The 20,288-nt window shown below is 37.8% G+C and overlaps 1 protein-coding gene and 1 long non-coding RNA gene across 3 annotated transcripts in view; one reads left to right on the top strand and one right to left on the bottom strand.

Moving 5' to 3' along the window:
- Nucleotides 1-20,288, bottom strand: part of LOC113062315 (ephrin type-A receptor 7) — a 128,199-nt gene that overhangs the window by 31,169 nt on the left and 76,742 nt on the right. For both annotated transcript variants that reach the window (XM_026232074.1, XM_026232075.1), the window contains exons 4-5: nucleotides 18,003-18,158; nucleotides 14,577-14,924 (exon numbers count right to left, since the gene is read on the bottom strand). In XM_026232074.1, the coding sequence (XP_026087859.1) occupies nucleotides 14,577-14,924; nucleotides 18,003-18,158 (504 nt within the window). The remainder of the gene's footprint in view (nucleotides 1-14,576; nucleotides 14,925-18,002; nucleotides 18,159-20,288) is intronic.
- Nucleotides 5,810-6,675, top strand: LOC113062316 (uncharacterized). Its single transcript, XR_003278520.1, has 2 exons — nucleotides 5,810-6,083; nucleotides 6,443-6,675. It is a non-coding gene; the product is annotated as an uncharacterized LOC113062316 (long non-coding RNA).

Here is a 20,288-nt window from a genome sequence, read left to right as displayed (position 1 = left end):
TTCCTGCTGCAGACGGATGCTTCCGACACAGGACTAGGAGCGGTCCTCTCCCAAATTCAGGAAGGTGAGGAGCATCCGATCATCTACATCAGCAGGAAGCTGTCCCCCGCCGAGAGGAAATACGCCGCTGTGGAGAAGGAAGCCCTGGCCATCAGGTGGGCAGTCCTGGAGCTCCGGTACTACCTCCTGGGCCGCAAGTTCACCCTGGTAACCGACCACGCGCCCCTACAGTGGATGGCCCGCGCCAAGGACACCAACGCCAGGGTGACTCGCTGGTTCCTAGCGCTCCAGGACTTCCACTTCGAAGTCCGCCATCGAGCTGGGGCCGCCAACGCGAACGCTGATGGCCTCTCCCGGATCTGGACAGCTTATGCAGGTCTGTCAGGGGTCATTCCCCACCCTCCCCTAATCTCACCCCTACTTTCTACATGTCTTCGCAGGACCAGAACGACACTTAGGGGGGGGGGGATGTGACGAGCACTCCCAGAGGAATCAGCGTCGCCCTGGAAACCAAACCAAAACACCTGCACGCCCTCGTCACCGGCTGATCGGTCACAGCTGCTCCCCATCAGCCAGCACAGTGAAAAGCAGCACATGTTGCACTGAGAAGGGGTTCTCAAAGAGAATGCAAAGCTGGACTAACCCCTCTCTCCTATCCCCACAGAAAGCAGCGAGTGACCGACAGCCTACACCCTTTGGAGCACGTCTGGACACCCACTTTCCCCTTGATTGGCACAGAGGAGCACGGAGAGCACACGGGGAGCACCAACCAGCGGAAAGCAGATCAGGACACTTCACCAGGCACCCTTCACTTTTCAATAAACCCACCCTCCGGGGCTTTTGATTTCACATGCCTCTTGTCGAGTGGTTCTTCACCCCGTGACAATATATATATATCATATATATATATATTGAGAGAGAGAGAGGGCCTTATTTTAAAGATCTAAACGCAAAGTGTAAAGCGCACGGCACAGGTGCACTCAGGGCATGTCCAAATCCACTTTTCCTATTTTAACGACGGATAAACGGTTGGCAGGCCCGGGCTCATGGTCTAAACGGTTGTCCCTATTCTCTTAATGAGTAATCTGTGTTTTTTGGGCGTAACGTGCAATAAACCAATCTCTCATCTTCCATTCCCTTTAAAGCTGCGGTAGGGAACTTTTGACGCTCTAGCGGTTAATAAACAGAACTGCTTGCGTCTTGCGGAAGAACATTGTAGCCGGAGCTACTTCTCTCTGTTTATGTCTATGAAGAATCACAAAGGGTACTGGGTTACTCCGCCGCGGTACCCCCGAAGCGATCTAAAATAGTCTGAATATAAACACTTATTATAGGTGCACCCTAGTGATTCAGGACAAGCTAAAAACACGGTTTGGAAAATTGATTCATGGTGTACTCGCTTATTATATACATTTTTCTGCATTTTGAACACAAACAAAGTTACGGACCGCAGCTCTGATTGGTTGTTTTTTACCCGGAGCGATGGAGTTTCTGCAAATGGCAATAGGACCACTGGGAGGAGCCAGAGGAGCTTGATTTTTTTCACAGATTATCTGTCTCGTATTCTACTGTCAGGACATAATGACAGGTTTAATAAATATGTAAAAAATATGTTTTTACAAAAGTTCCCTACAGCACCTTTAAGAGACAGTTGCGTTAATACCATGATGGATTTGATATTTAGGCCAGCACAAAGACAGAACACGTCTCCGAGATGAAATTATAGTGTATTATATGGCCCAGAGAGAGAGAGAGAGAGAGAGAGAGAGATGCAGTATCCATTGACAAGGCTGCAAATAATCCTAAAAATGCTAAATTAGTAAGTAAATTTAATTTATATAGCACATTTAAACACAGTGTAGCTGACCAAAGTGCTGAACAGAGTATAAAAATATATATATATATATAATAATAATAATAATAAAAAAAATAAGAATAATAAATAAATAAATACAAAATAAGAATAAAATAACATGCAAGACAATATCCTAAAAACACAGTACTAGGATTAATATTAGATAAAAATGCCTGGGAGACAAGACATGTTTTCTGAAGCCTGCAAGACATATACATTTTCATCTTAACAATGATATTACATCACCCTTCGTACACCTGGGACAGAGAGAAGGGGGAATGAAAGGAAGAGGAAGTGATGAGGAAGAGGAGAGGAAGAGAGGGAACGAGAAAGCGTAGTGAAAAACAGTGAATGGTGAGGAAAAGGATATAAATGGGAGAAAAAGGTTTTTTAAAAAAGAGAAAGAAGAAATAAAGCAAAGAATGAGTGCAGAAACAGCAAACAGAGACAAAAGGCAGATAAATGTGAATAAATGGATTAGATTTGCCAGTGGTATTTCGCATTGAATTCCAAATTTAATCATCATAGAAATCTGATTTATTTAACTTAGAATTATGACTGTCCTTAAAGATACAATATTCAATTTCTGCATTACTTCCAAACAACAAAAATAAATGTGTTTTCACACAAGTTTTCATAAAAAAAATAAACAAAAAATAAAAAAATAAAAAAAACACACTTGCTGTGTGGGGCTCAAAAGAACAGAGCAATATTTTGAAATCTCCACAGAGCTACTAAATTCATGGTTGCAACAGCAGATTCTGTTAGGATAGAAATAAACACTAAGTAAATAATTAAAGGGGAAGTGTGTTTGTTTGTATTTATTTATTTTCCATCCAAACATTCTAGACAAAAATACTCCTGATATGCAAGCAGAAACATTCAATGTTAGAAGCGTATTATTTTCCCAACTTAAAAATAGAGAGGAAATAAGGAGAGGTAAAAGAAAAAGGGGAAAAACACAGTGAGAGGTGGCTGACAGAAATATAAGGAACTTCATTTTCCAGACACAAAGCGGCAACAATGTTGTAAGTTACAGACAGAGCATAAAACAACCCGACAGCACAGGGCAGACAACACACTAAGCTCTAAGAGTTCATGTGAAGTGCAGCAAAGTTAGACTGAATTGTGAAGGAAGAAAAATAAGCTCAGAGTAAAAGAAATCCGCGCACACACACACACACACACAAAGCATTTATTCAGCACTGACTACAAAGAAAAGAACCATAGACGGGGTGGTCTGACCAATAGGAAACTGTCTGACTGTTATCTCCCCCTAGAGATGACAGACAGCTGTCAATCAAAGCATTAGGCCATCGGTCTCATCACAAGATTGCCTGAGCAGTGGGATTGGAGACAGAGGAACTCATCAACTCCCTACTGCTACACACACACACACACACACACACACAGACACAAAGCATCCCGAACAACTCCCACACACATTCTGCATGCATAATACCTGTCAAAAACTGCAACTCTGAACTTTTTATTAAACAGACACACAAAACAAACATATACAAAAGGGCTGGACTGTGTTTTTTTTTTTGCTTTTTTGCTTTTTGATGATATCTGAGATTTACAAATATTAATATTAATGTGTTTTCTATTAAACTTATTTTAGTCATAAGAAATGTGTTTATTCAAGACGATTTCAATGGTAATAATAATAAATTCATATTTTAAACATCAAATATAATTTAAAAATCTTATTAAAACAATTAAGGCAATTTTCCACACAGTTCACAATACATTTGAATAAACAGAAATATTTACCTACATACTTATATAAATATATTTAATACAACATTTAATACACCACGTTCAAAAGTTTGGCTTTGTATTGTAAATGGGTTTGAAAGAAGTCTCTTATGCTTTCCAAGGCTGCACTGTGTCCATAAAAAAATAAATAAAAATAAAACAGTGATACTGTAAAATATTATTATGATTTTAAATACGTTTTCTATTTTAAAATATTTTAAATTGTAATTTAATCTATATATATATATGTGTGTGTGTGTGTGTGGGTTTTCCAATAAATAAAAAAGATAAATAGATTTATTATAAAGAACAACATTTTTCAAAATAGAAATCTTCCATAACATTATAAATGTCTTTACTGTCACCTTTGATCAGTTTAATTTGTACTTGCAGAATAAAAGTGTTATTATTAATTAAATTAATACAAAGCTTACGGACCCAAAACGTTTTAACAATAGTGGTCGAATTCAATGCTAGGACTTCCATGAACTATCTGTGTGTTGACTAGCAAGTAACTGAAACCAAGTTTGAAATATATTCAAAGCAAAATGTCTGAACTGAAATGAGTGAGTTGACTAAACATCTGTGAAGCTCAAGCATAAAACTTTATTACACAGTGTAATATTCATGAGTCTCAGACCAGGAAGGATGGAAAAACTAATCTAATGACATGCTCTTTAAACTTTATAGCTAAATAAAGTGCACATTAATTCACAATGTTGCCTAATTTTATATCATCATCAAAATCATGACTACAGTATATTGCAAATATATTACCCTGCTCTAACACTCAGTGTACTAAAGATCTTAACACTTACAAGGATGAGACTAAGAGGAAAGGGGCATTTCAGAGCCAGTATTTCATCTCCTTTCATGCATTGGTACACCTCCCTCTGCCTTGAGAGCCTGATTTGAGCTTTTTGCAACACTCTGATGATCTAAGGACGTCTAGCCGCATATGTGTGTGCTCAATCCAACAGCCAACTCCTTGCATGCCATATAACAAGCTCACAAAAACATCTGTGATTACCACAAAGACCTAAACCGGTAAAAGCAAGCCCTCGCGGAGGGAGAGGAAAAGATGTTGCGTTGCAACCAATTAAAATCCTTTGCACTCTGTGACAAAGGGGGCCAAATTGGATGAGTGTGGCGCTGAATGGAGGGTGATGACTCAATCTCTTTTAGAGCTGCTGGAGCCTTGTGCTCTCTCATTTTCCCCGATTAGAGCAGACCCAGAGAGCAGCTCCCTTGTTAGGGAGAGAGACAGAGGGTGCGGTAATGTACACTCCAGAGCAAATGCATGGAAGTGCTCTGAATTGAGCTGGAAGATTTTAGGTTCTGAGAGCATGTCACTTTTGACAGAAGGATGGATGTGGAGGAGGGAGAGAGAAACAAACATTTGAGATACTGATTGGTCAGTCAGTTGAAGTCAGACTATAACGGTCAGGTATCTCAGAAGAAAGGTACAAAACTATTTTTTTAACCCAACCATTGGTTTACACTTATTGGGTCAATGCGTTGGGTTATCTTAAAATTTGTTGGGTCATTTTCTTTTCGTCGTTGGGTTATTTTTAGTTATAACTGTTGGGTTAAATTATATGTTTCCCGCTTCACTCCTGTTCAAATTTTAACGGTCCAGTCAGAGACTCAGCGCGGACATCAGCTGCAGCCTGCATGATTATGAAGGGTAAGTAACTGTTAATATAATCGTATGATGTATATAACTGTCACAACATTAAGTAATGTGTCGGATACGTTAATTATTGTTTTTTATACGTTAAAAAAGTTTTAATTCCCTTTAGTCCATTTGTTTCCCCCAGATAATCATATCGATTGTAAATTAATGCTATTCCTGTTTGTACGCCAGTATAAATACACTAAAAGATTTAGACAAGTATTACTTAAAAGTTAATAAAAATGTTAGAAAAGCCGCACGGACCATTTATCGGCTCGGACCAGTGAAAGAAGCTGCTCGAGCGAGCTCTGAGCTCACACACATCAGTCATGCGACAGAACAGACTCCGCGAGAATCGTTTGAATGAACCTGCAATTTTCTGTTATAAAAGTTCAAAACCCAGACGAAAGTAGAGCGCGAAGTCGTGAGGCAATCCGCTCTTTCAGGGGAAATTTATACCAGTGCCCCAAATTTACATAACGTTACTCCTACAACTAACCTTTAAGAGGGGAGCTAAAAACAGAAGTCATATTCGTCTCAGCGCACCAGCACTAATTAATTGTCCTGTAAAAGTGTTTTTATGATTTAACGTATTCATATTGCATATTGTTATGCATCTATTGGAATACCCTATAATTACAGCAGTTTCTCTTATGAAGCTAGATTGATTGACATGTTTTTTAAATGTGTTGTACTAAATGTGTTTATACTTATGTTTTAGACAATGGACTTTTTTCGTGAAGGAAAAAAGGCAACAATAGAATTTCTGCCTGTTAACTGAAACATTTCAAGGTAAGTATCCTATTTAAATCACTGATACATATATTTTCAATTTTAAAATGATGTAAAAGGACAAATGAGGTGAAATAAGTGTATTGTTGCATTCCGTCCAACAAAGCTTCCTTTCATTTACAGTGTACTTTTGTTCCTCCCTACAAGTCAAAATCAGTTTGGGGTATAGGGTGGGAAAATTTACTCACATTAGCCACAAATATAGCCACATTTTCTGGAGGGAGTGAAAACTGGTTTAGTCTGTCTCTTAGTGCAAGTGATAGTAGATCCCCACAAAGACTGTAAAAATTTAAACTGGGCTTTGTTTTTTTTTTTGTTTTTTTTTCTTGTCTGTAAAATCTCTGTACTTTTGTCATTAGGCCTTCGTGCAGAAATTGTCTTTAAACCCTTCCTGCCATCTGCACCATACCACACAAATGGAAAAATGGTCTGCACATCATACACGGAAATGAAGTTGTCCTTCATTGACATTCAACCTGTAAGTAAAAGCAACACTTAAAATTACAGTGCCCTGTGTAGTCAAGTCACCTTTATTTATTTTGTACAAGACACACGTTGTACAATACAAATAGTTCCAAGAAGATATTTTGAATAAAAAAAAATGATGACAGAATTTTCATTTTTGGGTGAATTATCACTTTAACCAATTTAAATTCGCTATAGCTTTTAACTCATTTAAATTCACTCATTTGTAAAGTGAGTGTATCAATGAAACATCATCACAATGCATAGTAATCAATAAAAAAAATAATATTTTATTGATCATCAGTAGGTCCAGCAATATATTTTTATTATTATTACTTGATTTTATGATTATTTTTTGTTTTATTATATGTTCATTTTATTTGAAAGTTGTAATATTTGCCAAGTATGGTAGACCATATTCGGAATCGGCGCTCTGCATTTAACCCATCCAAGTGCACACACACACACACACACACAGCAGTGAGAAGTGAACACACACCCGGAACAGTGGGCAGCTATAGATCCAGCATCCGGAGAGCAACTGGGGGTTCACTGCCTTGCTCAAGGGCACTTCAGCCATGGGTATTGAGGGTGGAAGAGAGCACTGTTCATTCACTCCCTCTCACCTAGAACTCCTGCCAGTACCGAGACTCAAACCTGTGACTTTCGGTTTACAGGTCCAACTCTCTAGCCATTAGGCCACAGCTGTGAACTGTATTTGCACATTTGTGTGTTTTGATATGAATATGAATAGACACATTTGTACATCTTGAAAATGTCAGTTGTATTTTTACATGTTCTTGTACATTTAAATCAAATATTTTAAAATATATTTGTAAATGTGTTACTTGCATATTAAAATAAAATCTGTAAGTTACAACAAAGTAGTTTCAAAATATGGTTGTATTAAGTAAATTTTCATAAAAATACTGATGTTAATTAATGTAAATAATTAACTCAACTGTTGGGTAACTTTTAACCCAACAGGATTTTAACCCAATGGGTTGGGTTGAAATAACCCATAGATGGGAAGGTGCTATACCAACCCCTAGTTGGGTTACAAGTTGGGTTATTTTTAACCCAACATTTTTTAGTGTGTAACTTTTCAAAAGGTAATAATTTGTCCTTTTAGGTACTAAAACAGTATATACTTTTAAAGGACTAATGTGTACTTTTAAAGTACTAAAAGGTACTAATTTGTACCAAAAACGGTTAATACGATGTTTCTTTTAGCCTTCGTTTTTACTTTAGGGGACAGTGACAGCTTTGTGCTATTTTCTGAGAGTGAAAACTGGTTAAAATAAACTTCCTAATGCTGAGTTCTTTGGAAGGTTGCGTCAAGCAGCAGGTGCTTCAAAACAACCAGGAAGTTAGACTGATGTCTAATATATGAAACACAAACTTAATTCAAGCTCTATTATCTGAAAATACAACAGAATATAGGTGGCACTTTAAAACTTTAAATTAAAAAAAAGTGTAAAACTTTTTTTAAACTGTTACTATATTCATTTTGTAATGTTACTATTTAATTGCTGTAAAAGACTTTCATTATAGTCTTTTAATATACAAGTCTTTGCAACTGATTCTTTTTTTTTTTTTTTTTTACTTCGTATGAGAACAGTTGTAAGTACAGTTCTAGAAGTCTTTCATGTGGACGTATATACAAATTAATTTACATATCACCTCAGCGATAAAACTCATGGATTTGGATGGCGATTTATTCACAGTGGAAGAGCGAGTTCTGTGATCCTATGAACCTGGGAAAGTGCTGCTCATGTGGTCAGTCACATGATTGTCTGCTGTAAATAAAATTAAGTTTTTAACTAATTTTGTAGTTAAATAATTAAATGCGTTATACAGAACTGTTTATAATAATACACATTTTTTAATTATTTTGCTGCTGCTGCCATAATAAAGACCCATTTTGAATGTTTATGTGCTTTTCTTCTTTTTCTGCTTTCAGACGCTGTGGTGGAGCAGTTATGAAGAATTAATTTTTTTAATACTTTCAGGCATTTCAGTAATAAATATGTATTTAGTGAAAATCACTTACGTCCCCCTGAGAAACAATTATCATCCGAATAGGGCTAATGACCACTTTAAAACACTAAAACATCTATCATTATTTAATCACTCAAGTTGTTCCAAACTTGAGTTTCTTTCTTCTGTGAAACACAAAACAAGATATTTAGTTTCTGGGGTCCAAACAACCATCGACCCAAATGACTTTCATTGTTTGGATAAGACACATGCACCCTCCGCCCTATATCATCCTCTTATCCCTCTCACCCCACTCTTCCTCTGCTGAGGCACGCAGAGGTGCCAGACCCCAGAGAGCTCCACAGGCCTCGGCCATCTAAAGCAGCTAAACAAAATCCTCTGAAGATACTGAAATGTCAATCCCTCCACGTTGACCCCTCCCCTCAGCCAGTCTCCCTCTGACACACACTCGTGAAAACATTGGGGCTTTGTTGAGTAACTCTGGAAAGTGTGTTCTGGTGTAAAAGAGCTGCAATCGATCAAAGCAGAGCTGTCCAAACGAAGATCTGAGAGAAGATGTGACCCAAATCTGCCCACTCTTTGTTTGGGTCTTATTCATGGCTGGTTCAAAATATATATTTACCCTCAAAATTTCAGATCCACAGTATTAAATGTTGTATGATGCACTTTACAAAAATACTATGTGTCATGGGCGATTGTTCTGAATGAAGCTCTTACACATTCATGTAGCAGATGGAGTTGTTTATCTACCACAGATAATACAGCAAAAAAATAAGTCTCTCATCCATGCTGACAAAAAGCCTTTACAAATCATAGGGGTTGGAATGCCATCAGATTTATTTTAGTTTATAAATTCATATTGATTTAATTTTGGGGAAAAATGCCTCAGAAGATGTTTAGTTTAATTTGTAGCATGTACTGTGGCACAAACCAACTTTCAAATACACCAAGGCCTGGGTGGTGTGACTGTATGTTTATAATATATAATAAAAAAATTGCTATAACTTTAATAGCATTCTATGTGAAATCACGCACCTGATGGAATTTACTGCTGATTAGAGAAACGGCTTTAATGACGAAATGCGTATTAATCATCGGCTGATATATATTGTGCCCCTCCCCCTCCTAATATTTATATTTAGAAAATAAATATAAATAAATATATTTATGAACATTTATATTTTGTTTAGCTCCAATCAAACATAAATAGACATAACCAATCAAACATAAATAGACATAAATAAATTCAAATAAAATGTTCTGTATTAAATGGTGTATGAGGCACTTAGGATAAAAGGTAATTTATCCTATTCGATTACCTGTTTAATACACTGGATTATCCAAGATTAAAACATGCTTATTTAATAACATTTCATGGACCTTATGAAAAAAATTTATAATGTCCATAAAATGAATAATCAGCGCTCTTTTCCACCCTCAATAACAGGACTGAGGTCAGACCCTTGAGCAAGGCACCGAACCCTGCTCCCCGGGTGCCACAGCAATATGGCTGCCCATTGCTCCGCCTGCGTGTTCACGGTGTGTGTTTTTGTGAATATGGGTCACCATACTTGGCCACACGTCACTTCACATTAATTTCACTTACTGCTCACATCTACAGTATGTGAACCTGTCGAGAACAGTGACAGTGATTTAGGCAAAAATTCATTCAGTGTTGGAAATGCATGTTATCTTTCGACAAGACTTTCAGCAGAAAGTGCAACATACACACTTCTGTTTGGGTCTCAGAGTGGCCAAATCTCAGGCGATTAACTGTCCTGTCCAATATATCAGTCTATCACTAGTACCATTGAGATTATTGGAAGTTTTATTGCTTGTACCTTCAGGGCTTAGCTTATATGTTGAAGCTGTCATATGAGCCAGTGTTTATGCGATCTCCATGGTCTCTCTTCATGTATCTGTGTTCAAGTCAAAAAACACTAGTCTACCTCGCTGCCATCTCACTTTACCGTGAAGAGCTCCATGCAAGCAGAGAGCATGAAGGGACTGAGGCCCTTGGTGTTTTCTGAGACAATATAATATAAAACAGCCACTGACCTTTATGAATATTGCATTGGTGACAGCAAGGGCACACTCTCACCCCCACCCTAAACTAAACCTGTTAGCCAATCCCTCCTCTCGCCCTCCCAATGGGAACTATTAAACTTCCTCTTAGGATAAGGGCCCATGGTGTCTCCAGGCTACAGAGAGGGTCTGTGGAGCTTTACAGCGCATGGTTCACAGCCGGCAGCGTTGGCTCTTAGCCAGTGTAGGGTTTAAGACCACAGGTCCAGGAGAAGTGCACCCTGACCAAATGGATTTCCCTGTATTCGACAAGGAGGCTTTGGGCTGGACTTTATCGGCCCACTGCAGACCCTGATGGGAGGTTCGGCTGGAAAGTAGAGGTTGCTTGGCATCTTTTCTTGAAAGGCCACAGGGAAGGAGGTCCCATGGGGGACAGGAACTCCTCCAGCCTGGGATCTCCTCCACAGGTGATTAGACAAAGTTTTTACACACTTGTTAACCTTTGTGGGTTTGTTTATGGCTGCATATGCATTTCTCACTGATTTCTTCTGGCAAATTCAGATTATTGTGCATATAGTAAGAAGGGAAGCTGTTTAATTTAAGCTTATTGCATTATACGTTCGACAAAATGTAATACAAATTTGGGATTTCTAAAATCAAAACGTGGAGATGGGCAGCATGACCAAAATATTATACCACAGTTTCAGTCATTTCATATAACTGAACCATTCACAGTATTTACTGAAAAAAAATAAAAAAAATAAATAAAAATAAGTTGAAAATACAACAAATATTATTATAGTAAGTTTAAAGTTTTTATAATTCAAAATTTCCTGTTCATTTAAATGTTTTACTTGCCATTTCTTTCAAATTTATTTTTACCTTTTACGAAAATACAGTGGAGGTCATTGGGAACAGAAACTTTTGGATTTGTTAACAATGTACTTCAAAATATCTTCTTTTGTTTCCCACATTAAAGAAGAAAGTCATACAGGTTTGGAACGTCAAAAAAACGGTGACAGAATTTTCATTTTTGGGTGGACTATCCATTAAAATTTATGAAATGTGTTAAAATTTCTTTGAACTATGTAACAGCTATTTGAAAATATTGAAGAGAATTAAAATGTCTTTCCTTATTCAAGTACACAGGAGCAGTAGTTGCGTGCCATAGAAACACCTACACATAACACATCTGTCCGGGGGTTTTACTGAGATGGCTGCCATGTGACCCGATTTGGTTGCTGCAAACTGCTCTCAGAATGATCAGAATGCTTATATTTCATTTCCGCGGAGAGTTCAACAAAGGGCCAATAAATACAGAATGTGCACATTCAAAACGTGCAGCACTGATCTCAGCCTCTAGTCAGTTAAACTCCTTTGTGTTGGCTTGCAATCACACCCGACTCTAATCACAAAGCTCAAAAACACAGCTGCCTCCGAGACTGTACATCACAATAAAGTAATAGCACTTCCTCTGAGAGCTCCAGTTAACCTTGAGCCTGTGCTGCTGGAGGGAGAGATTAATGATGTGTTTATTGAGAACGGAACAGGAGAACAGAGGAAAATGAAGTTAGAATATGCAATACACATATAAATTATAGATTTGTGTTATGGCTACCCACACAACTTCAAGCAAAATAGAAAAAAACAAGGATGGCATGTTTCAGAGGAATATGATTTATAGCCGAGACCCAGGTCCAAAATTAACAAATTAAAATTAATATGAAATAATAATCAAATTAAACAATTAATTCATTAATACATAATAAATGATTATATCTATTACACATTTAAAAAGAGGTAATGATTTATTTGTTCTTAAAAAAAAAAGAAATCCTAATATATGTCCTGAATTTATTTTTATAGAAACAGGTTCATGGCTGGCAAATGCGCTGGCAAATGCTCTCGATTCACTTGTTTTGGCAGGTGTGGAAAAAAGTTAATTTGGGCTCTGGCTGAAGGGGAAAAGGAGAGAAAGAAAGAGAGAAAACAGACTACTGAAAAGGTGTGCGAGACAAAGAAAGAGTCATTTTTGGCAGAGAGAAAGCAATTGTGTTGGAAAGACTATCAAATAATGAAAGGCGCAGGAGTGGAGTGCCAAATAAACGCTCTGCAATTTACTCTTAATGGAAAGCAAAATCTGAGTGCGTAAAAGTCTTGATGAAAGAGATCTCCTCCATTAATAAACATGCAGCTCCTGCGCTGCTTTTTTCAGCCTTTGTGTTCCAGCACTCTGGGATCATTGAAGGATCTGAGCAAGCGCTGATGTGAGGGTGAGCCTGTGTGGCTCTCCACAGTATGTATATGTGTGTGTGTGTGTGTGTGTGTGTGTGTGTGTGTGTGTGTGTGTGTGTGTGTGTGTGTGTGTGTGTGTGTGTGTGTGTGTGTGAGAGAGAGAGAGAGAGAGAGAGAGAGAGAGAGAGAGAGAGAGAGAGAGAGAGAGAGAGAGAGAGAGAGAGAGAGAGAGAGAGAGGCTCAGCGGGTCTGTGTTAATCTGGGGGTTGTGTTGTACTGTAGAGGCATTTGATGATATAGGTGAGGGTCTAACACTCCAATTGATTTCCGAAATGTGTGTACCTGGCATTTACATAATACTGTTTACATTGTGTGTGTGTGTGAGTGTGTGTGTTTGTGTGTGTGTGTGTGCGTGTGAGTGTGTGTGGCAAACTCTATGGAACTGACCCGTCACACAAACCCACACCAGCTGTTCACTAAGCCCTGCTTGACTCCAGATGCTGCTCTTATACAACTTACTTTTGTAATTGGTCAGCACTAAAAATGGACTGGGTGCTCATGGGTCGACATGTACACACAGCCTGTGTACATTGTGTACTAGATATTTTCTAGCGTCTAAACAAACCCTCACACAAACCTTTCTGCATTGAGACATTATTTACTATGTAAATAAGCCATTTACCTCATGGGGACCATTGGATGGAGGTAATTTCAGGTTTTACTATCCTTACGGGGGCGCTTAATGTCATCCCCACTATATACGCAAAACCTGATTCACAGATACACACAAACAAAACAAGGTGCATTCTAGAAGTAAAATGACATGTTTTTTTGACATAGTCTTACTCTAAAAATAGACATTATCACATTATGCAAGTGAGACTATGTTTATTCATTATTATCAGTCTTTTTAGTTATGAGCCCACAAAATAAACACAAAACCAACATTAGCAAAAGTATTTTTTTTACATCAAGTGGCCAAGTCAAGGCCAAAAAAACAAGCAAACAAACAAACAAACAAAAAACCTTTTCATAGTCATGAAAAAAAGAGTTGTTATTACTATTATTTCTATAACCTCCATTTATGTGCAGAACATTTAGTCTTCAACTTTAAAAGGGACATAATCCACTAATAGTGGATTTGTAATTGTATGGTTTCTGTTGTTCAGCACAAAGCCACAATAAAAGGACCATCTCAATTAATGGGAAAAAAGGTAAATGTTTTGTGCATTTTTTAATAATACGCATGTGTACCATTATGAATCCATTAATCCAAAATAAAACAACCACTGACCACTGTTTCTGATTTCAGTAAAGATGACATGAACGTCTTTAATCCCACATGGTATGGAAAGAAATCAATGACACCAGGATGCAATGAAACTGAGAAGCACTAAGATGAATAAGCTGCTTTGTCACAACCTCATTTGGAGATGAGTGAAAGCATCTGCTGCAGTATTACTGAGAGAGGACAGTGTCCTCAAATACGGTCTCTACCCACATTAGGAGCATGACACCACTCACAGACAAAAACATGAAACCAGCATGCTCCATCCACATTACCCCGACAAATGCAAAAGCTGCAATGTGAAAAAGCAGCACTAACATTTATTTGACAGTGTTTACTCAACTGTCTCTTGCTAAACAAGTTTTATCCTGATAAAAAAAAGTGAACTGTGGCTCACTGATGCACTTTATTTGCTTTATTTGGAAAACAGGGAACGATACTAGGTAAATACTAGTGTAATTTTTGTACGGAGAACATACCTGGGAGGCTGGTGGATATGTTGACCTGTGTGTAGAACCTTTTGTTGGGGAGTAACTCCGAGACGCCGTTTCGGGCCTCCACGCTGAAGGAGTAGTTGGTGTTGGGCAGCAGGTTCATGATGGTAACTGTGCGCTCCGTCAGGCCGCTCTGCTGTGGTACGAACCCCATGCTGGCTCCGCAGGGTTCACACTGCATCTGAGGGGCCCGCGGGGGGCCGACGCATCGCCGGCAGCCTATGCTGTAGGTGAGATCCCCTCGGCCACCTGAGTCATTCGGAGCGGCCCACTCCAGAATAAGCGTGGACTGTTTGAGGGTGTAGACCAGATCACGAGGTGGAGAGGGTGGGCCTGTGTGCCAAAAGAAATATATAAATAAATAAAAAACAAACATACAAATGAAGCCCGTAATGCTGGATTAAAACAAAAAGTGTTCAATACCACTGCCACAAAAAAAACAAACAAAAAAAAAAACCTTCATAAGCATTAAATAAATGTCATCTGAACATACTCTAATTAACAGGATGATAATAACCCCTCAATGAACTGTAATTCTTTTTTAATAATTTAACCCAATTAGCTACAACTGTGTAGAGCTTAATGGAGATTTAGGCTTAAAATCACTTGAGAGGAAATGAACACAGGCCATGGAAGACAGTCAAAGAGAGATGATGGAGTATTGAGGGTACTGGCAAAGATGAACACAGCTCTCATGCACTAGCAAAAAGTCAATTCATTCAAATACAGGGAGAGGAAAACCTCCTTCATGTAAATGTGCCAACATTACAGTAGTACAGTAGTTTGACCAAAGCTGCATCGACTGAGTGGTGCACTCTGTTAAGCCGCTGGTTCTGAACCTCTGAGGTTGTAGGTTTGAATCCTGGGTGTATAATGTTTGAGCAAGGCACTGAACCCCCAACTGCTCCTCGGGCACCACATCATAAATGGCTGCCCATATATATATATATACCCATATATATATGCCCATATATATTATAGCAATTCAACACAGCAATAGACAGCAATACCACTAACTGCGTTTTTCAGATTTGTGATAGCCTATAAAAAGCATTTGATTTCATGGTAAGATCAAGGACCTTAAAGCAGCTGTATAGAACTGAATGGCTTGCTGCAATGGCATTCACAACTACTTCCCCCAGAAGCTGCAACTTATTTATGGTGAATAATGTGGGCAGAATGAATGACGGTCTCTAAGAGAAAGAGAGAGGGGGTGTTAAAAGAGGGGCGGGGAGGAGGAGAGAGATCAGATGTGTTAATTGCAGCTGTCCTGCAACGCGAGACTGTTCTGTTGACTCTGGGAGGACTGGGTCAAGGCTGGAGCCCTGTGTCTCTAATGCCGTTTGTCAGACAAGAATCTGTCAGCAGCAGGAAGCCATTTAAATGTCACCGGGGCTTTAAGCTGCCCATCATCAGCTCAGGCCAAGAGCACTACAGGTGCCTCCCGCTGCCCTTAAACACACAAACACATCCACACTGCAAAGATGGACTCAATATGCTGCAATGAGAGAAACTTCCACTGTTTACTTGTATATGCAAAACTAGTGAAATAGGACAAATAATATTATATTATAATACTATAAGACTAAATTAATTAGTAATTATTATTATTATTATTACTACATTTTCTATTAATCTCAGTATATTTATACTTTTTCTATTTAAAAACAAAGAATTACCTGAATAAATTTAAATTAATATTATTCACTACATAACTTACTAAAACAACTAATACATATTAATGAAATAAGATAAAAAAGACTAATAAAAAAATTAAAAAATTAAATAATAAAGAAATAAATAAAATTATTGTATTAAAATATACAATACAATTGAAATAAAATAAAGACATTATATTATATTATATTATATTATATTATATTATATTATATTATATTATATTATATTATATTATATTATATTATATTATATTATATTATATTATATCATATATTATTTGATATTTGCAAGTTTGCTTGTGATATCTTTCTTTTAACTGAATGCCACTTCCAATAAATTCCACCACAGCAATTTAAACTGATCTGAATGAACTGTGGGAACCAAGTAAAGGAATAAATCAGTATAATCGAAAGCATCATAACTGGTGCTGCAAAGCATTTCTGAGTGCCTGATTGTTCTTTGGTACATGCATTTGTTAATTTTTAATTTGAGATCTAGGCTTCTGAAAAAAAAAAAGTGTGCATGGAATAATTTAGATGTGTGCAAGAAGCGTTGTTTTATTAAAGGCTCTAAAGGCTTATGCAACGGGTCCATGTGTGGCCATGAGCAGTGAGGAACAGCTGCAGTCGGGATACATCCACCACAAGACACACAGAGCAGCGCTTTATCACTTATGTTAGCACATACACACTAGGATACCGACACAAACACAGGCATATTACCAAAACAGAACAGCACAAAAAATACACATAGAAGAGTAATGCAATCCATATCATGTCACCTTCTTTCAAACCTTGGTCTTCTGTAATTTAAAGTCATTATAGACATTCCTCTCTCGCTATACTAATTTGGTGGCATCTGCTCATAACAGTGACTGTAGAATATATACTAATTAACATGATAACAGAGTCTTTGTCTCCTTCATATAACAGCAGCCTAATCAATACAGTTATTAATGGTGTAAATAAAAGTCATTAGCACCCAGAGAACAATTCAGCCCAGAATAAAGGGCTGGTCACACAAGAATTGAAAGGATAAGTGTTTGATTTCCATATTTGTCTGAAAGAACTGCTTGAGGGTAAGTAAATCATGGGGTATTGTTCATTTTTGGGTGAATTATCCATTTCAGTTAAGGTATGGGGTAGGATTAAGGGATTTAAAATTTGCAGAACAAGGCATTAATATGTGCTTCATAATTACTAATAACGAGCCAACATGCTCTTTATATCCTTGTAATATGCATGCTAATAAGCAACTAATTATTAGTGAGAACTGGTCTACGTTTAAATTTACATGTATGCATTTAGCATACAAGCGACTTACAGTGCATTCAGGATATACATTATTATTATTATTTTATTCATTTTTTTTACCTGACGTGTTCCCCAGGGAATCGAACCCACAACCTTTTGTGCTGCTAACACAATGCTCTATCACTGAGCCACAGGAACATATAAACTAAAATTTATAGAAACTAATCTATAAACTAAAGTGTTACCATACAGTATAGACTATGTATAGTATATACCATACTGTATACATCACTTAACTGTACACACAACAAACAAACATTCCCGTTGGCAGCATTAAACCCCACAGTAAACAAAATTAAACCAGGAAACAACAGGACTGGATTGTACAAACATGAGAAGACGCATAAATAAATACTTGTGCACAAATAACTACACATGCAATGCACACACAAGCATTTACCGCACAGAGAAGTCTTACGTGTACAGGGTGCAGATGGAGGGTCCAGTGGAGTTCTGAAGTGGTCCTCCTCGCACACACACAGCACAGAGCCCTCTTCTTCAGCCTTACTGTTAGCTGGACACGGGAAACACTCTTGCTGCCGTGACGACATCTTGTAGGTGCCGGGGGGACAGGCTGGCAAAAGAGAACACACAGCAAAGAATCCATTACAGAGTCTTGAGACAACAAATACTGTAGCTTCTGGTTGCAGAATTAAATACAACCCTGAAAAATGCCATTACGTACAACCTGAGACCAGAAAAGAGTACATGGCTTTAGACCTTATTAGCCAACATAAAAGATTAACTTGGGAGTGTAATATTACTTGAAAGGGGAGGGGGGGACACATGCCACTGTGCCTCCAGGAACAAAATCTTTTGAAATTAATATATTACACATGATTAAGGGGCTATTTGTTGCCTGTACAAGCAATAAATTATGGAAGCTCATGCTAGTGAAGTAACTGCTATGCGACTGTATGAGGGAACAGAGCACTTGTGCAACAATGAATTGCAATAATTATTAATTTGTGGGCTATAGGAAAGAAAAGAAAGCCCTGAACCTTTATGGTAGACTCAATTGTCTCACTAAGAAAGACAATAGCTAGCATACAGGTGCATATCAATAAATTAGAATGTTGTGGAAAAGTTTATTTATATCAGTAATTTAAGTCTTTGGTTCTTTTAATTGTGTTGATTTTGGCTCACATTTAACAAAAACTCACCACTTAAACAAATCAGAATACTTCATAGAACAAAAAAAAAAAAATTAGTGAATTGTTGGCCTTCTAGAAAGTGTGTTTATTTACTATATATGTACTCGTTTTGCTTTAATGACTACCTAAATTTGGCGTGGCATTGAGGTGATCAGTTTGTGGCACTGCTGAGGTGGTATGGAAGCTCAGGTTTCTTTGACAGTGGCCTTCAGCTCATCTACATTTTTTGGTCTCCTGTTTCTCATTGTCCTCTTGACAATAACCCATAGATTCTCTCTGGGGTTCAGGTATGGTGAGTTCGCTGGCCAGTCAAGCACACCAACACTATGGTCACTTAACCAACTTTTGGTGCTTTTGGCAGTGCAGGCAGGTGCCAAATCCTACTGGATGAAATCAGCATCTTTAAAAAGCTGGTCAGCAGAAGGAAGCATGAAGTGCTCCAAAATTTCTTGGTTAATGGGTGCAGTGACTTTAGCTTTCAAAAAACACATTGGACCAACACCAGCAGATGACATTGCACTCTAAATCATCACAGACTGTGGAAACTTAACACAGGACTCTAGGACCTTGATTTCCAAATGAAATACAAAATTTGCTCTCATCTGAAATGAGGACTTTGGACCACTGGGCAACAGTCCAGTTCTTCTTCTCCTTAGCACAGGTAAGATGCCTTTTGACATTGTCTGTGGTTCAGGAGTGGCTTAACAAGAGTAATACCACAACTGTAGCCAAATTCCTTGACACTGTGTGTGGTGGCTCTTGATGCCTTGATCCTTGTGAAGTTCACTCAAATTCTTGAATCTATTTTGTTTGACAATGCTCATAAGGGTGCGGTTCTCTTGGTTTGTTGTGCATCTTTATCTTTTTCCTTCTACTCAACTTTCTGTTAACATGCTTGGATACAGCACTCTGTGAACAGCCAGCTTCTTTGGCAATGAATGTTTGTGGCTTACCCTCATTGTGAAGGGTGTCAATGATTGTCTTCTGTTAGATCAGCTGTCTTTGGAACTAGATGTTTTTTTTATATATAATAAAATATATGTTCACATTTTTTGTTACTTGCAAAAACCAAACAAAACAAAGATAAAGCACAAAAAAAAGCAAACAAACAAACAATATTCAAACCAAAACAAAAAAATTAAGAAATTAGCATCTTAGAACCAGATGGTGTAGTTATAGCATCTACCAGCAGAGGCTAACAGGGTCAGCAAATCCTTGACCCCTGTAAAAGGTTATATTACTTGCATCCATAATGCCCAAGTTCGTTGCTAAGATGGCTGCCAAAAGAATTAACTGACGTTAAAGAGACTTGAACATGTTTTAAGATCACTAACCTCTAGATGTTATAGTATTATGCCTACATTTATAGGCTACACACTTACCCTACAAACTCCAGCAATCTATTAGTCCATCCCCCAATTTTGGATCAATAATTTATGTTTACATTTATGCATTTAGCACGTTTTTATCCAAACCAAACAAAATGGGAAAACAAAATGGGAACAAATCACTCCAAAATTGCCTCCACGCACTGACCAGGTCATAAAAAC

This window comes from Carassius auratus, chromosome 44 (assembly GCF_003368295.1).
Source record: "Carassius auratus strain Wakin chromosome 44, ASM336829v1, whole genome shotgun sequence".
In the NCBI taxonomy this organism is placed as follows: domain Eukaryota; kingdom Metazoa; phylum Chordata; class Actinopteri; order Cypriniformes; family Cyprinidae; genus Carassius; species Carassius auratus.
This window is presented reverse-complemented; position numbering and strand designations above follow the sequence as displayed.